Source organism: Plectropomus leopardus, chromosome 7 (assembly GCF_026936395.1).
Source record: "Plectropomus leopardus strain MGB_pleo_1.0 chromosome 7, ASM2693639v1, whole genome shotgun sequence".
NCBI classification, from domain to species: domain Eukaryota; kingdom Metazoa; phylum Chordata; class Actinopteri; order Perciformes; family Serranidae; genus Plectropomus; species Plectropomus leopardus.
The window spans coordinates 21,958,756-21,976,563 of NC_142182.1; the positions used below are offsets into that span (position 1 = coordinate 21,958,756).

Here is a 17,808-nt window from a genome sequence, read left to right on the forward strand (position 1 = left end):
ATTAACTGGTGTTACTAGAATTACAAAATGTGTTGCAGGTCTGAGTTCCTACCTTTTCTATAATTCCTGTTGTGTTGTGCAGGCCTGTTTTGTGCCTCCGCTGGACCCAGCTGGTAACTGCAGTTTTTGAACAAGGCAAGACAAACGGAGGGATCTAGAAGAGTAAGAGAGAGACAAGAGAGAGAAAGGGGTCAACGAAGGACATGTCAGGCCTAAAACCAGAAGCAGAAAACCAGGACCTAACATTCGGAAAATTTTAGAACAGCGCTCTGGTTCCACTGAGGCAGATGCCATTAGGAGTTAGTGCAGACATAGACCGGTGTGTTGGTGGAGCAAGATGACAAGAGCCCCGCTATTAGAATCATGCATTTGTAATTCTGATCAAAGAGCAGCCTTCTTCTAACATGACCGTGGCATGATAATCGTGGCAGGACTACCGTTTCTTGGTGCAGAGCGGAGGTGAGGTCACCTTTCACTGCAGCCGCACTCAACCACTACAATGAATTGGAATAAAAGTCATCACGGGATGACTTGTCAAGAGGTTTCTTGGCAATCGTTATTTCCTATGCAGGCTCTCAAATAAGGCCCAATAAGAGGCGACAGGTCCTGGCTTCTGCTGTCTGTTATGGCTTGTTAACATACCCGGGGTGGAAAGGTTCGCTACTGAAGCACGGCTGAAGGAACAAAGACGAGAATGAAAAGAGGCAAAAATGAGTGTGGATTTTTTCCCTTTTAGAAAATGGATTTATGTCCAAACAGCACATCTTTCCATAACATGAGAGATATTTGGTATTAAAAGATTAGGAATGAGGAGACAGAAAGACACATAAATTCAGGTGTGGAAGATATATTAGACAAAGGAAGCTTTGTATTTAAGGTGATTTAGAAAGAAAACCATGAGAGCCTTTTATGTGCCTTCTTTAAAATTTCTTCATTTTCATATGGCATTTTGCTAATAATATTTTATTACAAATCTGTTAAACCTAAAATATGACACACAAGCACACACACGAGAAAAAAATGCACATATCCTTAATGCAAAGTGTTGATTCTGTTATTAAGCCTACAAATAACCTTATAATTCTTCTATTCTACAAACACTCACCCCTACGTTTGTTTTGCTGTTGCTTTGTTGGCTTCATCTTCTGAGCTCTCTTGAGCATTAGCAGAGCTGTGTGGCTGTCGGTGAAGCCCCTGGAGACAGCAAGAGCAGACGAGTCACACACTGAATCCCATTTAGTGAAATTACAACACACACATTGACAAGGACAAAAACAATCCAACCTTAACCATGAAAACACAATGATACATAATGATTTACCATTCTTGCAGAATCTTGTCTGATCTTTCAGAGAGACCACTGAGCACTGAGGGTGAAGCAGGAGATTTGCCTCTGAAATCATAAAGAGATTATTGCTCTTTGAAAGATAACATGACATGCAGAATTTTACAAATTCATATTTTATAATATGACCACACATATTTTTTTGTTTTAATTTAAAAGATTATTTTGTTGGCTTTTTGCCTTTATTCGGATAGGCCAGCTTGATGCAGCAAAGGGCCACAGGTCGGCGTTGAACTGGCAGCTGCTGTGGCGAGAACACAGCCTCTGTACATGGTGCACCCACTCTACCAAGTGAGCTACTGGGTGTCCCACCACACATATATAGGCACCATTATATTTATAATATATCAACTGAAAACAGCCAAACAATTGACAACATAATCTTATGACGAAAAAAGATCAGCACAGAAAGCTTCTTATTGTCTCCTTATGTAACCCACTTGCTGAGGTTAACTGTCACAGTGAGGTTTGTTGCGAAGGAACAATTTTCTTTTTACCAAACTTCATCCACCAACCATATCACCACACAGAAGGAAGCGTGAATCTACTGCTAGCTCACCAAGCACCATTGAGCTAGCTAAAATCACAGTTCGGTTGAAGAGGACACCATTAATGTTTATATCACAAACAACTAGCCTCTTATCCATAAGTACATGCACTTTTACTTCTGCATGGTGATACAGTTGGTGGGTGTTAATGGGTTTTTTTGGTGCTTGGAGCACCACAAGGCAAGTGCCATCTAGTTCCATTATATTGAAGAGAGACAGGCATCTCTATGGCCGATATCTCCAACACTTGGCAACTAACAACAAAACAATCTAAACTGATTAGTAGCCGTACAGATAAGAGGGAAAATGTGTTGTTGTTTTTTTATTTTGGGGTTCACTGATCCTTCAAGATACTTGTCTAACACCTACAGCATATTCACCAGCTTAATGTGACTGTGTTTCTACTATATACAGACTCAGCCTCACGCTGTGGGTTCTACCTGTTGAAGTTTTCTGGAGAAACTCTCTGTCCTGCAGAGTCCACCGGTTCTCCAGGCATCCAGGCCTCTTTTGGCCTCCAAACGATTGGTGGTGGGAGTACATACTGGGAGAATTCAGGAAAGTACACAGGAGGCTGAAACAGATGCATGAATCAGTGTCAGCATTTACAGTTATTTTCACTTAGATCAGTAGATATTAACAGCTTGCTTTTTGGACAAACATATGCGTTACAGCCAATCGTTACATTAGCTTCAAAATGTGTAATTTGTAAAGTTTTTACAATTAGATTTTAATTGGAGGAAACTTCCGTCAAAGTAAAAACATAATTTAAGGTGTGTTCAGAAATGTGTAATACTGAGGCTCTAAATGTAAAAATAGAGTTTCAGTTCTGTCTAGACAACACAAAGTCCTCAGTGTATGTTGAATATGGGGAAATGAAATATACTGTATACAAGAATATCCATTAAACTCAAGTGCATGTTTTCTTTTGATGCATTTGGCTGACATAGTTTCACACTTGAGGAATGCTCACATGTAAGTCAAACTAACAGCTTAATTACTCTCCAGATCCAATTTACTCTTTGTGGAAGCTCTAAATTGTTCATCTCCGCCTTTGATGTGTACCTCAGCGTCAACACATTGAGGCCTGGCCACGACGGCAGCTGCACCGCATCAGCTGGCCTAAACCGGCCACCATGATGTACAGCACTGAGCACGCTCCAAAGAAAAGATCCAACGAGAGGTAAATGAAGGGAAAAAAACAGGACGACAGTTCGCCAGTGTGAAAAACGACATCTGCTTGTGCAGAGCAACCTTCAGCCCTCCAGGAAATAATCTTTTTTTTCAAGAGAGTAAATTTAAAGATCAATCAGGGAGAGTGAGACAAATCCTAGGGGGGTGACGACCAAGATGAGAAAGGGACAGGGCAAGAAAATAACTCTTCTACCAACATCACACAGGGGCTGGTAATTCCCTAAATTCACTGGTTGCTTTTACTATAATACCAGCATGACAGCTTCTAAGAATATTACAGAATGGATCAGGACAGTTGCTTTACCTTGAAGGACTGTTGCTGCTCTGACACTGGGAAACGTCTAGGAGGTAAGTCCTCAGATAGCGTCAGTGTCCAGTGTTTCACCAGTGCTGCCTTTAAAAAAACAAAAAAAATAAATATATATGTGTGTGTGTGTGTGTGTGGGTGTGTGTAAGAATATATTTATATGGACTGTTACAAGCAGAGAAGCAGACTGGCAACTCCCAGGTCAAGTCCAAATTCCTAAACTTTGAGTTTCAAGACCTAAATGAGCCACACTCTTTACCAAATGTAATAACAGTTTAACAACAGTGGAACATTTTTATTAATTTGTTAAAACAAGTTTGTCAAAAAGTTTCTGAGCTGTTAAATAATATAGCTGAGCATTAGCTTGTCAGCTATTTTAATATTATCTTCAACTTACTGTTCTTTGTGCAACTTAGGATGTTGAATTAAGGTGGAACTTGTTGCATCTGTGTCTGTAATTTTCCACGCAGAGATTTTGCATAGTCAATTTACTTTTTTGTTGACCACCACTTTATTACACAAAATACAATATTTTTGGTATATTTTTTTGATACTGGCGCAGTATTAGTTCTTTATGCTTCTCCCCTGCAACTTGACTGGCTGCTGTCAAATTGTTTCAAACAAAGTGGGTCTGGAATTATCAGTCGACTTGCTGGTAATAATGTTAACGTTTATATATGACATCAATTTTTGTGCCTGGGGGAGAGTTTCAAGTATTTTAAAGTCAAAAGGCTCAAGTCCAAGTGAAGTCACCAGTCACTGGTGTTTAAGTCCAAGTCACGTTGCAAGTCTTTTTTAATTTTTACAAGTCAAGTCCAAGTCATCAAATTTGTGATTCGAGTCTGACTCGAGTCAAAGTCAAGTAATTTGAGTACACACTGATAACAGGTGACAACAACAAAAAGTATCCTTAGAACCAAACATGTAATACTGTATATAATATAGTGGTAGTAACAACAGTGAAGGGAGCTCTAGTGTCAGAAACAGGTTAAAATAATAGCTCATAAAGATTTATGGATGTGTGTTGTGTGTGCTATTTTGCATGTGCCCAAATTTGAATGTCTGTGCATTTAAACCTGTATGTTTCTGTCTTTTTCAAGCATACACAGGTTTATGTGCATGTGTGTGCACATTTTTGTCTGTCTGTGTATGGAGTGAATGTTGGGTAACTACATGTGCGTATGCATTAATGCATTTTTGTACGGTTCTCTGTGCGGGTTGGTTTGTCTGATAGGGCGTGGTGGAGTAAGAAATTATTGACCCATGAACATGAGGAACACATGAACTTGTGTGCATACCTCATCAAAGACAAATTCATCCACGTCCACCTCCTCCAAGGTGTCATCCTCTCCGCTGTCGGAGCATGTGACAGCAGCCAGAGCAGATGCGAGCCTCCTCCTCAGAGTGAAGCCCCTCCAACACGCCTGGAGGTACCCAAAACGAAATGGTTGAAAACCCTCCATGAATCACGAGGCAAACGTAAATATTGTGCGTTATCCCATTAGAGAGATAAAACATGTTAACCCCTCTTTTAATTGCTGAGCGTTCTGCTGTCTGAACTTTGTGTGACTCCGGGCTGTTCCGAGACAAATGGAGCTCCAATGCGCCTCTAAATCCTCCAATTCCCAATGGGCTGCGGGGGGCACACTTCACTACAAGTTGAGTCGAGCAGGAATCCTAGAACTCTTACTACCGCACTTCTCTGGAATCTGATTAATCACTCATGTCCCCCCCCAAACACACACTATTCTACTACATCACCACCCCCACCCTCTCTCTTAGAAAGCCCTAAAGGACTCATCAAACACTTTTTGTGTAGAGAAGGGATTTGGGAGAAGTGTTGAGTAGCATGTTTTTCAGAACGGCAGCTTATATGTAGAGGATTAGCCGAATAACCCTCTGCAGCACGTATGAGACCTGATGATGGATGTTCAATGGTGAAAATTGACTTTTTCAAATATTCACTGTGTGAAAGTGACTTTAGCCTTCAGCCACAAAACTGGAGAATTCTAGTGGTAGCAGTAAGGTCCTTTATGACACATTGACTGGCTAACAAGCAGCCTCTAGTTTTTGCTAATAAATAATAAAGCTATGGAAACTAGCGAGCATATTGACAGATTGACCAGACAGGTTTCATGGCATTTGGTGCTGAAACAATAAATTGATGAGATTAAGAGAAAATACATAGTCAACACATTAATATAATGGATTCATCATTTTACTCATTTGACATTTAGTGATTCCAGCATCTTAAATGTGAGGATTTGCTGCTGTTCTCTGTTTAAGATCATTGTATATGAAGAAATTCCTTCAAGGCATTCTTCAGATATCTATAAGCTCAGGACAAAGTCTGTTACAAAAGTGCTTTCAACTGGCAATCATAAAATCAATCTGGGCACAAAGCCAAAATGTGTTCATACATAGAGATACATAAAGGAGGAGGCCTTCTCTCTGGCCTCTCATGCTCTCTGGGTGTGTTTCGTTGAGCATATAGTTTACATACTCAACTCCAACTGCTGTACTACACACAAGATGCCTTATTAAATCCTGCTGTACAGGTATCGAACAATGTCCTTTCAAATAGCATCAGAGGAAAACTGGTTTCGTGGAGGATAACACCCATAAACTACGTAGGTATACTTTTATGTGACAAACACAGTAAATTGTTGCCCCTTAAGGGTCCCATGCTGTAAAGTAAGGTTTTTATGTCTTCTACATTAATATACAGCATGTATAGGTGCTTTATTAATACTGTAACAATATAAAAACACTCAATCCATGTTACAATGTACACAGTCTGAATTTAGAAACGGTGCCTTTAAACAAGCCTTCAGGACTTCCTTGAAGTTGTGATGTCACAATTATATAAAGGTAGAAACTGCTGCTACAGTGCAGTTACAGTAATTCCCCAACTGCAATGAGGGTGCAGACTCAGTGAGAACACTGATGAGTAAGACCTGGAAATACTGACCAGTCAGAGCAGACTTGAGGTTTTTAGGAGGGGGTCTTTAAGTGACAGGTGCTAAAACCACGTGTTCTGACAGAGGATGAATACAGGTTTTCCAGCACAGACAGTATAAGTAGAGTAGAATAAGTTGTTCTTGACCATTAAGGCATGTAAACATGTTCTAGCAGAAACCCATATACCAGCATGAACCTAAAAATTAGCATTATATAGGACCTTTAATTATAGCCTGACTCTACGTGTTGGTCCTATGGTGGTTCAAGTCCTACCTCACAGGCAGATCCTTCAGAGTGTCATGGCGAGGAGAGGTGTCTAGGTCACATGGCCTATCAACAGGGGTTCCTCAGGGGTCGGTGCTTGGTCCCCTACTCTTCTCTCTGTACACCACCTCACTCGGTGCAGTGATCCGCTCCCATGGTTTCTCCTACCACTGCTATGCTGATGACACTTAGCTCTTCCTCTCCTTTCCACCTGATGACAGAACGGTCTCAGCTTGGATATCAGCGTGTCTGGCTGATATCTCCACATGGATGAAGGAACGCCACCTTCAGCTAAATCTGTCTAAGACCGAACTCATGGTCTTTCCAGCTTGTCCATCTGTTCAGCCTCGGATCAGTGTCCAACTTGACTCGAGCCTACTTGTGCCCACAAACTCAGCCAGAAACCTGGGTGTCATGATTGATGACCAGCTGACCTTTAAGGTTCATGTGGCCTCAGTTTCTCGGTCTTGTCGTTATGCCCTCTACAACATCAGGAAGATCAGACCCTTCCTGACCCAACAGGCCACACAGCTTCTGGTTCAGGCTCTTGTGATCTCACGCATTGACTACTGCAACTCTCCTCTGGCAGGCCTCCCTGCATGCTCATTCAAACCTCTTCAGATGATCCAGAATGCAGCAGCACGTCTGGTCTTCAACCAGCCCAAAAGAGCACATGTCACACCGCTGCTAATTTCTCTTCACTGGCTTCCAGTGGCAGCCAGAATCAAATTCAAAGCACTTCTCTTGGCTTACAAAACAATCACAAGACCTGCTCCAGTCTACCTGGAATCCCTGATCCAGGTCTACTCTCCTTCTCGCCCACTACGCTCTGCATGCGAAAGACGCCTGGTGCTTCCAGCCCAGCACGGCTCTAAATCTCTAGCTAGACTCTTCTCTTCTGTTGTTCCCAAATGGTGGAACAAACTTCCAAACTCTGTGCGTTCTGCTGAGTCCCTTTCTACTTTTAAGAGACAATTGAAAACTCAATTGTTCCGAGAACACCTAGGCACTTAACCTGACTCTTCTCCTCTTCGCCCTTTGGGGTAGATTAAGTCAGATGGTCCAAAACCCAGCACCTAATGATTATCTAGCACTGACAAAGTTGTGTGATGTTGTATGTTGACTGTCATCATAAGTAGTGACACTGAGATTGATTAATCTCAGATGCTGAGATCGCTACTGGTTATTACTTTGGTTTCAAAAAAAATAAAAAAAAAAAAGTGGGGGTGGCGGCGGGGGGGGAGGGGCTGTGCGGCACTTCTTCTGCCACTAGACGGCAATACCTGTGACCAATCGCACCTGAAGCACTTTTTGCACTTACTAAGGGTTTTTTCCTTAAGTCTAAATTCTTGCTTGTGTTGTACGTCGCTTTGGATAAAAGCGTCTGCTAAATGAAATTGTAGACTTGTTGTAGGTCTTAACCTCCTGGACAGTAAGTCAAACAAGAATGTCTGAAAAAAACTCCAACAGTTTTACCTGGATGACAGTTGCTGCATGATCCTTGCCAACAACGCTCCCGTTAATATAGGAAGGTCCTGACTCTGGCTCTCCTCCATCGCCTCCTCTTCCTCCTCCCTTCTCAGCTGTGGATGGGCTGCTGGAGTTCCCACATTTCTGTCTATATTTCCTCCACTGCTGCTGAATCACGACTGCTGCTTTGCTGCTCCAAAAAGGACACACACATACACACACAGACAATACAAAGTGAGGGATATACTATATATGATGTCATAGCACCTTCATCTTTCAAAACATAAATTTATTTCTGAACAGACATCTGGAGAGCAGGACTCTGGAGAGTTTCAGCCTGTCCAGAGCCACCCTTCATATCAAAGATCTATCGTCCCTCTAAAGATAGTGCAGTGTTAATGATGAAGCTGCGTGTTAAATTGAGTAAGATGTTCAACATCTTCTGCTGTAAATCACATAGAGGAGGCTCCAATGATGACAAATGCTCTGCAGCAGAAACTAATAAAATGCTGAGCTGCTATAAAAAGAAGTAGATTAAAAAAAAGTGTTTGCTCTATGTCAGCAGTGTCCATGTGTGGAGTATAAAAGAATTTGGAGGCCATATCAGCTGGCCGGTTGTTGACAGTGTAGTGTTGTGTGGAATGGATACTCAGAATTGGACACTTTTGACACAGAGCATTCAGTGAATTACTTTTGGAGGTCAAGGTCTTGATGGTTGGACACAGGTGCCTTCTTAAGATAGGAGGAAGACATTTTTCCCTTTGTTGCAGAGGAGTGGACACTGCCAGAGCTAGCTTTGCTAACTGTCGGCCTAGTCTTTGGATCTGTTGTATCAGCGTTGAATGCATTAAACCGACTCTCTGCAGCTGATTCCTCAAAGGTCCAGTGGCTACATCTGTTCCTGTGTGGGACGACTGGTGGAACTTTTCTATTGGACTCCATTTCCGGGCCCTCAGTGCACTTTGTGGCATCGGTACTATCCATGTCAAGTGTTTTCTCTGGTGTTGTTTGGCCTGCAGCCCTGTGTTTCTCAGCCACAGTGATGTCGCCATATTCATGGGCAAATCTCTGGTCCTCTGCCAGCTGCAGACCCTCTGTGAAGTGTCGGCAGGAGGTCTTTAAAGCATCCAGGGAAGATGAAGCATTACTGTGAGAAGACAAACACACACTGTTTGAGTGAGGATTCACACCACTCTTTACAGAAGGTCTGCATGTAGTGTAGTTGAGCAGTAGCTCCAGTAAGGCTGTGACAAACACCACCTCACATACACATTTCAGAAATTGCTGACAACTAAAAGGCACTTCTCAAATATTAAAAATAGGCTTGGTATAACAGTAAACCAGAGGTTTTTTACAAAAAAAAAAAAAAACTGACAGTATGATCTTCTGCTGTGCCAAAAAATACAGTGGTCTTTCTATTAAACTGATGTAGAGATGCTGTATTGAGACGATGTTGCACACAGCACGTGCTACCATGAGTCAGTCTCTATTGGTAACGGTGAGTGGTGAGAACAGTATTACAGGAAAAGCCATCCAGCAACAGCAGAGAAAGACAGCAGGGGAAAACAGAATATTTCACATCTAACTTATTGAGTTAAAGGTTTATTTCATTCAAAGTAGAGTTGGTGATTTTTGGGACTGCCATTAGGTTTACATGAACAGTTCATGAGAGCTACTAGCTATTTATTGACGAAAGTATGTCTAACTCCTCCATGGTTTGTAACAATATGCCCCCTTTCAGTTAGATGCTATTGGACCTTCCTTCAATTGACCTATGTTGTCAAATACCAAACAAGGATAACCAAGAAACATGGATAACCTTTTGGTGTTGTACATTTCATATGTAGTATTTTTGCTTTTTGTACAAATGAGATGCACGTACACTTCTTCTTTTGTTGTTTCCCAGCTTTCTTCTACAAATTTATGCTGTTCGACTTCTGAGTCTAAGCTCAGTTTTCCAAAGCTTTTATTTATTGTAAGGATGTGGATGTTAGTTTTGATTAGATTTTGACTTGATTTCTGTAGCACTGTGATTAGTTTTAAACTGTGATTAGTTTTAAACTGGCAAATTTATTGGGACTGAGCAATAATATTCTTAATAATCTCAGACCTGATGATCACTGGATCTAGGAAACAGTCTTGTTGAGGTGGATTCTGTACAGTTCAGATTGAATCACCGTACCTACAATACAAAAACCTTTTTTTCTAAATGTCCACTTTTTAGAGAAAATCATAGCTAAAGGGGCAATATTTCTGAGTAAATATCAATTTCTAAAAAATCTGTGATCTAGTATTATGAATTGTAATCATTCAAACAAACACATGAAGTTTAAAGTAATTTAGTTTGGGGCTTACTGTTATGAAAATGTAATAGATATACTTAATTCAGCATTCTAAAATTCTTGAGAAGTTCAATAAATTTTTTAGCACAGAAAAATGTAATAATACATTAACAGTATATCTGATTTCTATGCTTGACCAGTTTGTCCAAGGCAAAGTCAATGAACTGTGTGTGTGTGTGTGTGTGTGTGTGTGTGTGTGTGTGTGTGTGTGTGTGTGTGTGTGTGTGTGTGTGTGTGTTTGCTTGCATGCTTGCATGCCTGCGTGCGTGTGTGTGTCCTAATACCATATAATGTCTCTTTCATTGAGGGGATAAACTGACTACAAAGCCACCTCAATGGAAACTTAATTAATCTATTAGCAGTGCTTGGCTCTGCTCCCCTCCTTGTCCTCGACCCTGAGGGGGCAGAGTCGCTTCAGTGCCCAGCCAGTCTGCAGGGCCAGTAGCCTTAGGTAGTACAGCTTCTTCTCTACAAAGACCTAGCTCTTCATTGTCAGTGAGACAAGAGAGAGTGGAGTCAGGAGGTCCAAAAGGATTGTGACCCTGGTGACCCCCCCCCCCCGGTACCTGCTGGTTCACTACAGGGTCACCGTCAACATGTACACCACTGATATCAGAAAGCAGGGCTGATCAAGATACATCTTTCACTGCTAAACCTGCTATATAAAATTTCTGACAGGTAAAATAACTACAAGACAAAAAGACAACACCCAAAATCCACTACTGTTTACTTGTCTTTTCAGTTATATTTCAGGACATTTAGGGACTTCGCTGTGGTTGTCTTTTGGGTGCTCTATATTTGTGTCTTTAATTTGTCATGCCCCCAATATGTAAAGGCCTTAAAGCTGAAGGGAACATTTAAGATCAATTCTATTATAATGCATTCAAGGGAAACGTTCTGATTTTCAACCAGCTCTGTTTCTTCGCAGTGTCTGCAATAAACAGGTGAGGCTTAACTCACGTGCCGCCAGCACCCAGAGCTAAGCCAAACATCGGTCATCTGAACACATGACACAGAGCTGGTTGAAAATCGTAAGTTTCCCTTTAACCCTTTAGAGACTTTTGCATGCTTTGGTAGTAAAGGAAATGCAAGGAAAATATAGAACAAAGCCAGGAGAAGAAGAAAAGAAGCAGCAGTATTGTTTCTTCCAGTAAAACAACTTCTCATTTTCATGGATGTTTTTATGGATTTCTCTTTAATACAAGACCTCCAGTGTACAGAAGTATTGTTTCTCTTAAACTTCTGTGTTTGTATTTGAAGATTTTCGTTGCTATGCAAAATCCATAAAAAAGCACATTGAAGGTAGAAAACAGAAGCATTTTGTATGAAACAGAGGATTCAGCCTCCACTCTACACCCTGCAGAGAACAGTTGTGAAACCTAACCCCTGATAAACCCCATGGTTCCCAACCTTACAGTCACCAGTGGACTGGCGTGTGGCACTCCGCTCACCTCCTCTAAACCTCAGTCAGACATAAGGTCAGGCCAGGGGTTAAATGGCTGTGTTGGTCCTTGCAAAGCCCGCAGAATGGCTCATTGTCCAGTGGCCAGGGGGGTAGAGGGTACACAGTGAGGGGTGAAGCAATGGGAGCGCCACGCTACCCCCCCAAGCCATAGGAGTCCTCGGTGTAACCCGCACGGGTAGTCACAGCCACGTTTCATCTTTTGTGCTGTGTAATTTGGAAAGGTCATGAAGATAAGCAGAAAGCTGACCACTGTTTTAAGTGTTGGTGGTCCGTCTCGCAGAGGAGTGTCAATGTGAGCAGAGGCCAGTGACACTGAAGGACTTGTGAAAATAGATGGACGTTGTCTTTAGGCCCACTACGCCCTGTGTATCAGACATAACAAGAGGATAGCTGACATTCCTGACTGCTTCGTGCTGTCCGTCTGACAAGGCCGATCAGCACAAGATAAAATGTGCAATATGACCTCTTGTAAATGGGTTTGCAGTCATTTTTATTGTCTTACCCTGTTAAATTTTACTTCCATTTCTCTTCTCAAGTGTGATGTAATCCACTAAGGGTGTCACCTCTTGCCTGCATGTTTCATTGCTTTTTCTTCTCTTTTTGTCTTAATATTACTGTTGATTGAATATAGAGAACTGATTGAAAAAGTTTCTTTTTGTTGAGTTTAGTTGCAATTTCGTGGTACGTTTTTAGGTAATTTGGCCTGGAATTAATGAGAGTTAAGTGACAAGTTGCCTAAAAGGGTATGCTACCCGTGACATTGCAACAACAGTACATGGTGTGTTCTTTATCCCTTTTTCTATTAGGACAGCTTGAAACTGAGTTTGAATGAACAAATCTGAGCTGAGAATTTGCCTCTTTCTTTTCCCTAAGATGCTTCCAAGCTGCTGAAGAAATTAGTCCTTTACCAACACAGATGATGTATGTGTATTATCTAATTAAGTGGAAAATCAGAGCTATATAAAGTTGATCCTCAATGTCAGTTTTAAAGAAAATGGTCGTGACAAAAATGATCTTATCCAAGTTAACAATACGCACCTTGGTCATGCATTTTTTTTTTTCGTACTTGATGGGCCCATCTAGAAAGGGCTAACCTGCACTCATTCACACTAGACACACAGCAGCACACTGTCCATCTATACAAGCAGTCAGTCATTTGTCTCTTACCTGAGCTCCCTGCTGTGCTGCTGCAGTAAATCATGAGTCTGCTGAAGCTGAGTCTGGCAGAACATCAGGTAGCTGCCTGAGGCCGAGCTGACCTGCTGAACAGCAGGGGGCATTAGAGAAAAGTCTGTCTCCTTGTCATCTATGGCCCTCAGGCCAGGCACCGCTTTCTGCAGAGTGTATCTGAAAAAGAGAGCAAACTGGTTAAAATATCAGAGGCCTTTACAGCTATGTTTTTGACTGCCTGTATTTTTTTCATTACTATAATATAAAGTACAACACTAATAGCACAAGTGGCCTATTTAAATGGGGAAAAAACATGTTTTTCTTTAAGAAGTAATAAGCAACTAACAAGAGCAACGTGGTTCATATTACTTATACATTTCTTTAATTATTAAAGGAACTGCACACGATATTCAGAGAACTAATACAGCAGCAAACAACTTTGTGCTAAATAAAGATATGGTGAGGAAAGCCATCATGAGTGAATCTGTTCAGCTCCTCGCTGCTATACAATGTGCCCTCATGGCTGCTACCACTGATAACGTCACCCTGACCCACAGCATTGCTGCTGAAGTGTAGTGCAAACCCACCAGTTCAGCCCTTGGATAACACTGCTCTTTCTGTCAGCATTGTTGACACTGCTGCACCTGTTAGCACCGTTAGCTACTAACTAGGTTCAGTCAGGAGCACTCAGTCAAGAAAAACACTTCTTAGCAGCTTTTAGATTTAGCTTATTGCAGTTATTAGTATTTGGCAGTATGGCTCTGTTCTGGGGACCCCCTGCCCTTCCACGTGCTTACTTGCTCAGTCTCCGATCTCTACTGATGGAACACACAGCTGAGATGAAAGACACCTTGACACCTTGTGGTGGAGGGATAAGTTACAAGACTGTAAACATCCGGCAGCCAGCAGAGAGAGACCATGGGGAATAACAGCATGTTTTTATATCTAACTTGGTGAATTAAGGATTTATTTTAACCGAAGTAGAACTGGTAATTGTTGGAACAGCGGACTCACTAACCAAAATTACTAGAAAGAGTTATTAAGACAGTTTTTGTGAGTTTTATTGTGTTGCTATCAAGTCTGAATGAAGTGTGTTTTATGATGAGTTAACAAGGGAATAAAGCCTTGTCAACCTTCCATGACAGAGAGAAAGTTGAATTTAAAAGATGTTAAGTTGTATTTCTCTGTTTAATAAAGAAAATAGGTGTGAGAGTATTACTTTTCTTGATGTTTTGTGGGTTTCTATGGTGAATTTATTAGTCTGAAAAGCTGATAGTAAGAAGCGTACTCACTGTTAGGGGGTGTTTGTGCCGCACACTTATACCTACATACTGTATATTCTCGTGGAATTAAAGGAAGGTATGAGGGTAAGAAATATAACATACTGCCCCAGCATACTACTAGCTGGCTCAGCCACCTCCATGTTAAGAACTATGTGCAGACAACATGAATCAGACTCTGAATGACAGAAATGCTCTGAATGTCAAATATAGCTCCTTTAAAATAAAAATTTAAAAAATGGATCTCAGCTGCGGCAGAGGTGGCAGAACTGAACAATACCATAGCATTTGTTTAAAAATGTAGACCATTAAATGTACTAGTAATACATCTAAATATATCATCTATTTAAAATTCTAGCTTTTTAAATAACTGTACTATTGTTTCTATAATAGCGCAGCATTTTGAAAATGAAAAACTTTTCATCACTGCAGGGAATACAAACAGCTTGTTGAGTTTGTATGAACAACAAAAAATATAAAGATAATGCAGGCCTTGTTATTCGACATGAACAGATTTTTTTTTAAAAAGTGGATGAAACTAGTAACTTTCAAAATGAAACTCATTTTCAGAGAGAGGGATCTTACTTTGTCTCACTGTAAACCCATATTTCTGTATGTTTCTCTATTACTTAAGGGTTAGAGCAGCCATTCTGTGTTTAGTTTGACAAATAAGAGTTTGAGAAGATTGTTTCAAGTCCCACTGGCGCGACTAATCGTACATGGTGTTCTGTATGCTGAGTACACTGCACATTTTGTCCTTTGGGCTAATCTATTTACAGTGAATACATTTTGAGACGGTTAATATAATTGTTAACTTTATATTGTTTTCTAAAAGTGTAATTTCACAGCCACACTGGATAAAAACTCTATCCATGGCGTATGTTAGGTAGAATCAGCCTTCAAACTGGAGGGGAGTCCTGAGTGGCTGTGAGTCTGGGGGAGAGGTAACTGCTGCCTGAGGCTAAGGATGTACAAGCAGAGGAATCCCAACTATCTGCCAGAGAAACAGACTCAGAGCATCAACTAGTGGAGGCCAAATGTGGTCTGTGTTCAGTGGGAAAATGTGGAGCTGGAAACTCTACAGGACACAAGGGAACAGCAACAATAAAACCCGTAAAAATACAAGCCTTCAGGCTACAAAGTCGCTTTTTTAAAACAGTTTTTAAACAACTGGGTTTCGCAAAATTGATTCCCAGAGCAGCATATGCTCTTAAATCTTGTCTACTATGTCACCAGAGGAGGATAAAACATATGCTGAGGGTAAAGCCTTTATTTCACCAGCTCATAATGTGGGTTTTTGTGAATATTGAGCATTTCATAATGTAACTTTACGTGGATATCTCAAGATGTTTTACTAATCTAAGGCTATAATAGATTTTTAAGGATAGATCTTGCTGGATTATTTAAAACATAGCTATATTTTACTATAAAAAATATTTCAATAGTTTCATACTGTCTATGTATCATAATTACAGACTGTAAAAAGAAAATAAAGATAGGGCAAAGTACTCAATCAAGCTGATGGTGGCATACTGTTGTTGGTTTAACCCTTTTCTTCAGACCATTCCAGTGAATTTATCCCACGTAAACGGTTCATACTGTGCGATGGGAGCATGCAGTTTTACTCAGCCTACTGCCATCCTGAGACACAGACATGACCGCAAAGGACAGGATCTGTGTATTGTCAGAGGGGTACGGTTTTGATGTGGACCACTTGGTCTCTCCGACACACATCAGGATTAGATTCCAACCCTTTGGGTATGTTGTTCGGCTGGCGGTCTTCAAATGTAGCTTTAAACCCAAATAGAACCTTTTGATGGTTACATGAGCTCATTGAGGTAGGGAAAGTAATCTAATTCAAGAATGGATGCTACTTAGACACACTTGGGAGGACACAAAATAGACTTACATACAAATAATTGGATGCCATCAGTTGTGGATGTTTACAATTGATGATTCTCATTAAATGACTGGGAGGTTTTGCTGGTTTCAGAAAGATTACTCTCTCTACTGTCATGACTTCTGCACTACACTCAACATATGGTTCCTACAGCTTAAGGCAAATTGGATTTCAGACTTTTAAGGCCTTTATGATGCCATTCAGAAAAAAAAAAAAAAACAATTTTACAATTACCAAAATGGAAGAAAAAAAAACATGAACCAACATCAATTATGTAGAGTTAGGGAAAATTCTATCCGAACATTTATTTAATGCAAAACATAACTTTTTCATCATGTGGTGGAGACAAGGTTAGAACCTTACTGCGAAACACCTGTTTGACGTGTGTTGGAGAGTTTTCTAGGTAATTTGTATTTCTCACTCGCCATGTGGAATTTCACTACCTTGATTCCAATCAAATTCCAAAATCTTTTTGCATAAAGTACATCGCGACTCGTTTTTATTGTCTTGTGCCAGTTTCAGCCTTGGCGCAAAATATTGTTTAGATAATCCATGAAACTATACTTCCCATGTTTTTGAATGTTTAAGGCTTCTGAAAGTCAGTTTTAATACATAGTACTAATTAATGGCTTATTTACATATTATTGAATTCAATGTCTTTTAAGACTTTGTAAGGATCTGCAGGAAACCTTTTTCTCAGCATAATGCTTTTTTGTTGTGCTTGTCAGTCTGTCGGTTTGTCTGTATACATTCAACCAAATAAATGAAAGTTGTTTTTTTAAGAAGGCCAGAGATTCACGATTTATATGCTATAGCTATTTCTCTCCTTACAACTTTATCTACATCGACCATACTTGGACTTCAACCTGACCCTTTCCTAAATTGATATAAATTTCATCCTCCTTTCTGAGGGAAACACTGTTCTTGGCTCACATTCCTTCATCCTCCTTCTTCAGCCCGCATGAGCACAAGCCCGTATTTCATTTAGTGAAGACTTCCTCCGAACCACATGCTCTTAAAGTGGCCCTGATTAATCAGGCCCAGTGTTTTCTTCTTTCACGTCTCCTGGATCAGGGGGCTGCCTACAGGGAGGGTAATTCTTAGTGCTTGCCTTTTGGTGCTTTAATTTAGCCGGTGTTATCACTGGCTCGGGATGAAAGGGCCAGGCCATGAGAGCAGAAATACAGAGGGTTAATTCCACTGTTGGCATAGGAGGTTAGGTAAAGTTCAATGAAATATTAAGGTAATGTTTCAGTTAAGGCTTAGGAGGGGAAAAATGTCTACAGGTAACCCGTGTTTTTAGGATGTTTTTTGGACAGAGAATAACCCACCAAGCTAGAAAATCCACAAAACCAACTGGTCAGTGGTACAAAAGGCAGGAATGTTTTACATATGCAACTGACATTCAAATGAAAAAAAATACATATTTAAATTCATATTAAAAAATAATTTTCTGACCTGAAACATGCAGGGCTATTTGGAGGGGCAAGCAAAGTATAGTTTTTCATGTTTTGGTGTTGCTAAATGGGTGTGAGTTGCTCTGAGGAACCAAATAACTATGC

The 17,808-nt window shown here is 40.6% G+C and overlaps 1 protein-coding gene across 1 annotated transcript in view; it reads right to left on the bottom strand.

Moving 5' to 3' along the window:
• The window catches only part of lrriq1 (leucine-rich repeats and IQ motif containing 1), a 50,235-nt gene that overhangs the window by 19,268 nt on the left and 13,159 nt on the right, over window positions 1–17,808 (bottom strand). Inside the window, exons 14-22 of the mRNA XM_042496379.2 lie at window positions 13,064–13,243; window positions 8,781–9,236; window positions 8,096–8,279; window positions 4,693–4,818; window positions 3,392–3,481; window positions 2,334–2,467; window positions 1,322–1,393; window positions 1,106–1,194; window positions 53–154 (exon numbers count right to left, since the gene is read on the bottom strand). Of these exons, the coding sequence (XP_042352313.2) occupies window positions 53–154; window positions 1,106–1,194; window positions 1,322–1,393; window positions 2,334–2,467; window positions 3,392–3,481; window positions 4,693–4,818; window positions 8,096–8,279; window positions 8,781–9,236; window positions 13,064–13,243 (1,433 nt within the window). The remainder of the gene's footprint in view (window positions 1–52; window positions 155–1,105; window positions 1,195–1,321; window positions 1,394–2,333; window positions 2,468–3,391; window positions 3,482–4,692; window positions 4,819–8,095; window positions 8,280–8,780; window positions 9,237–13,063; window positions 13,244–17,808) is intronic.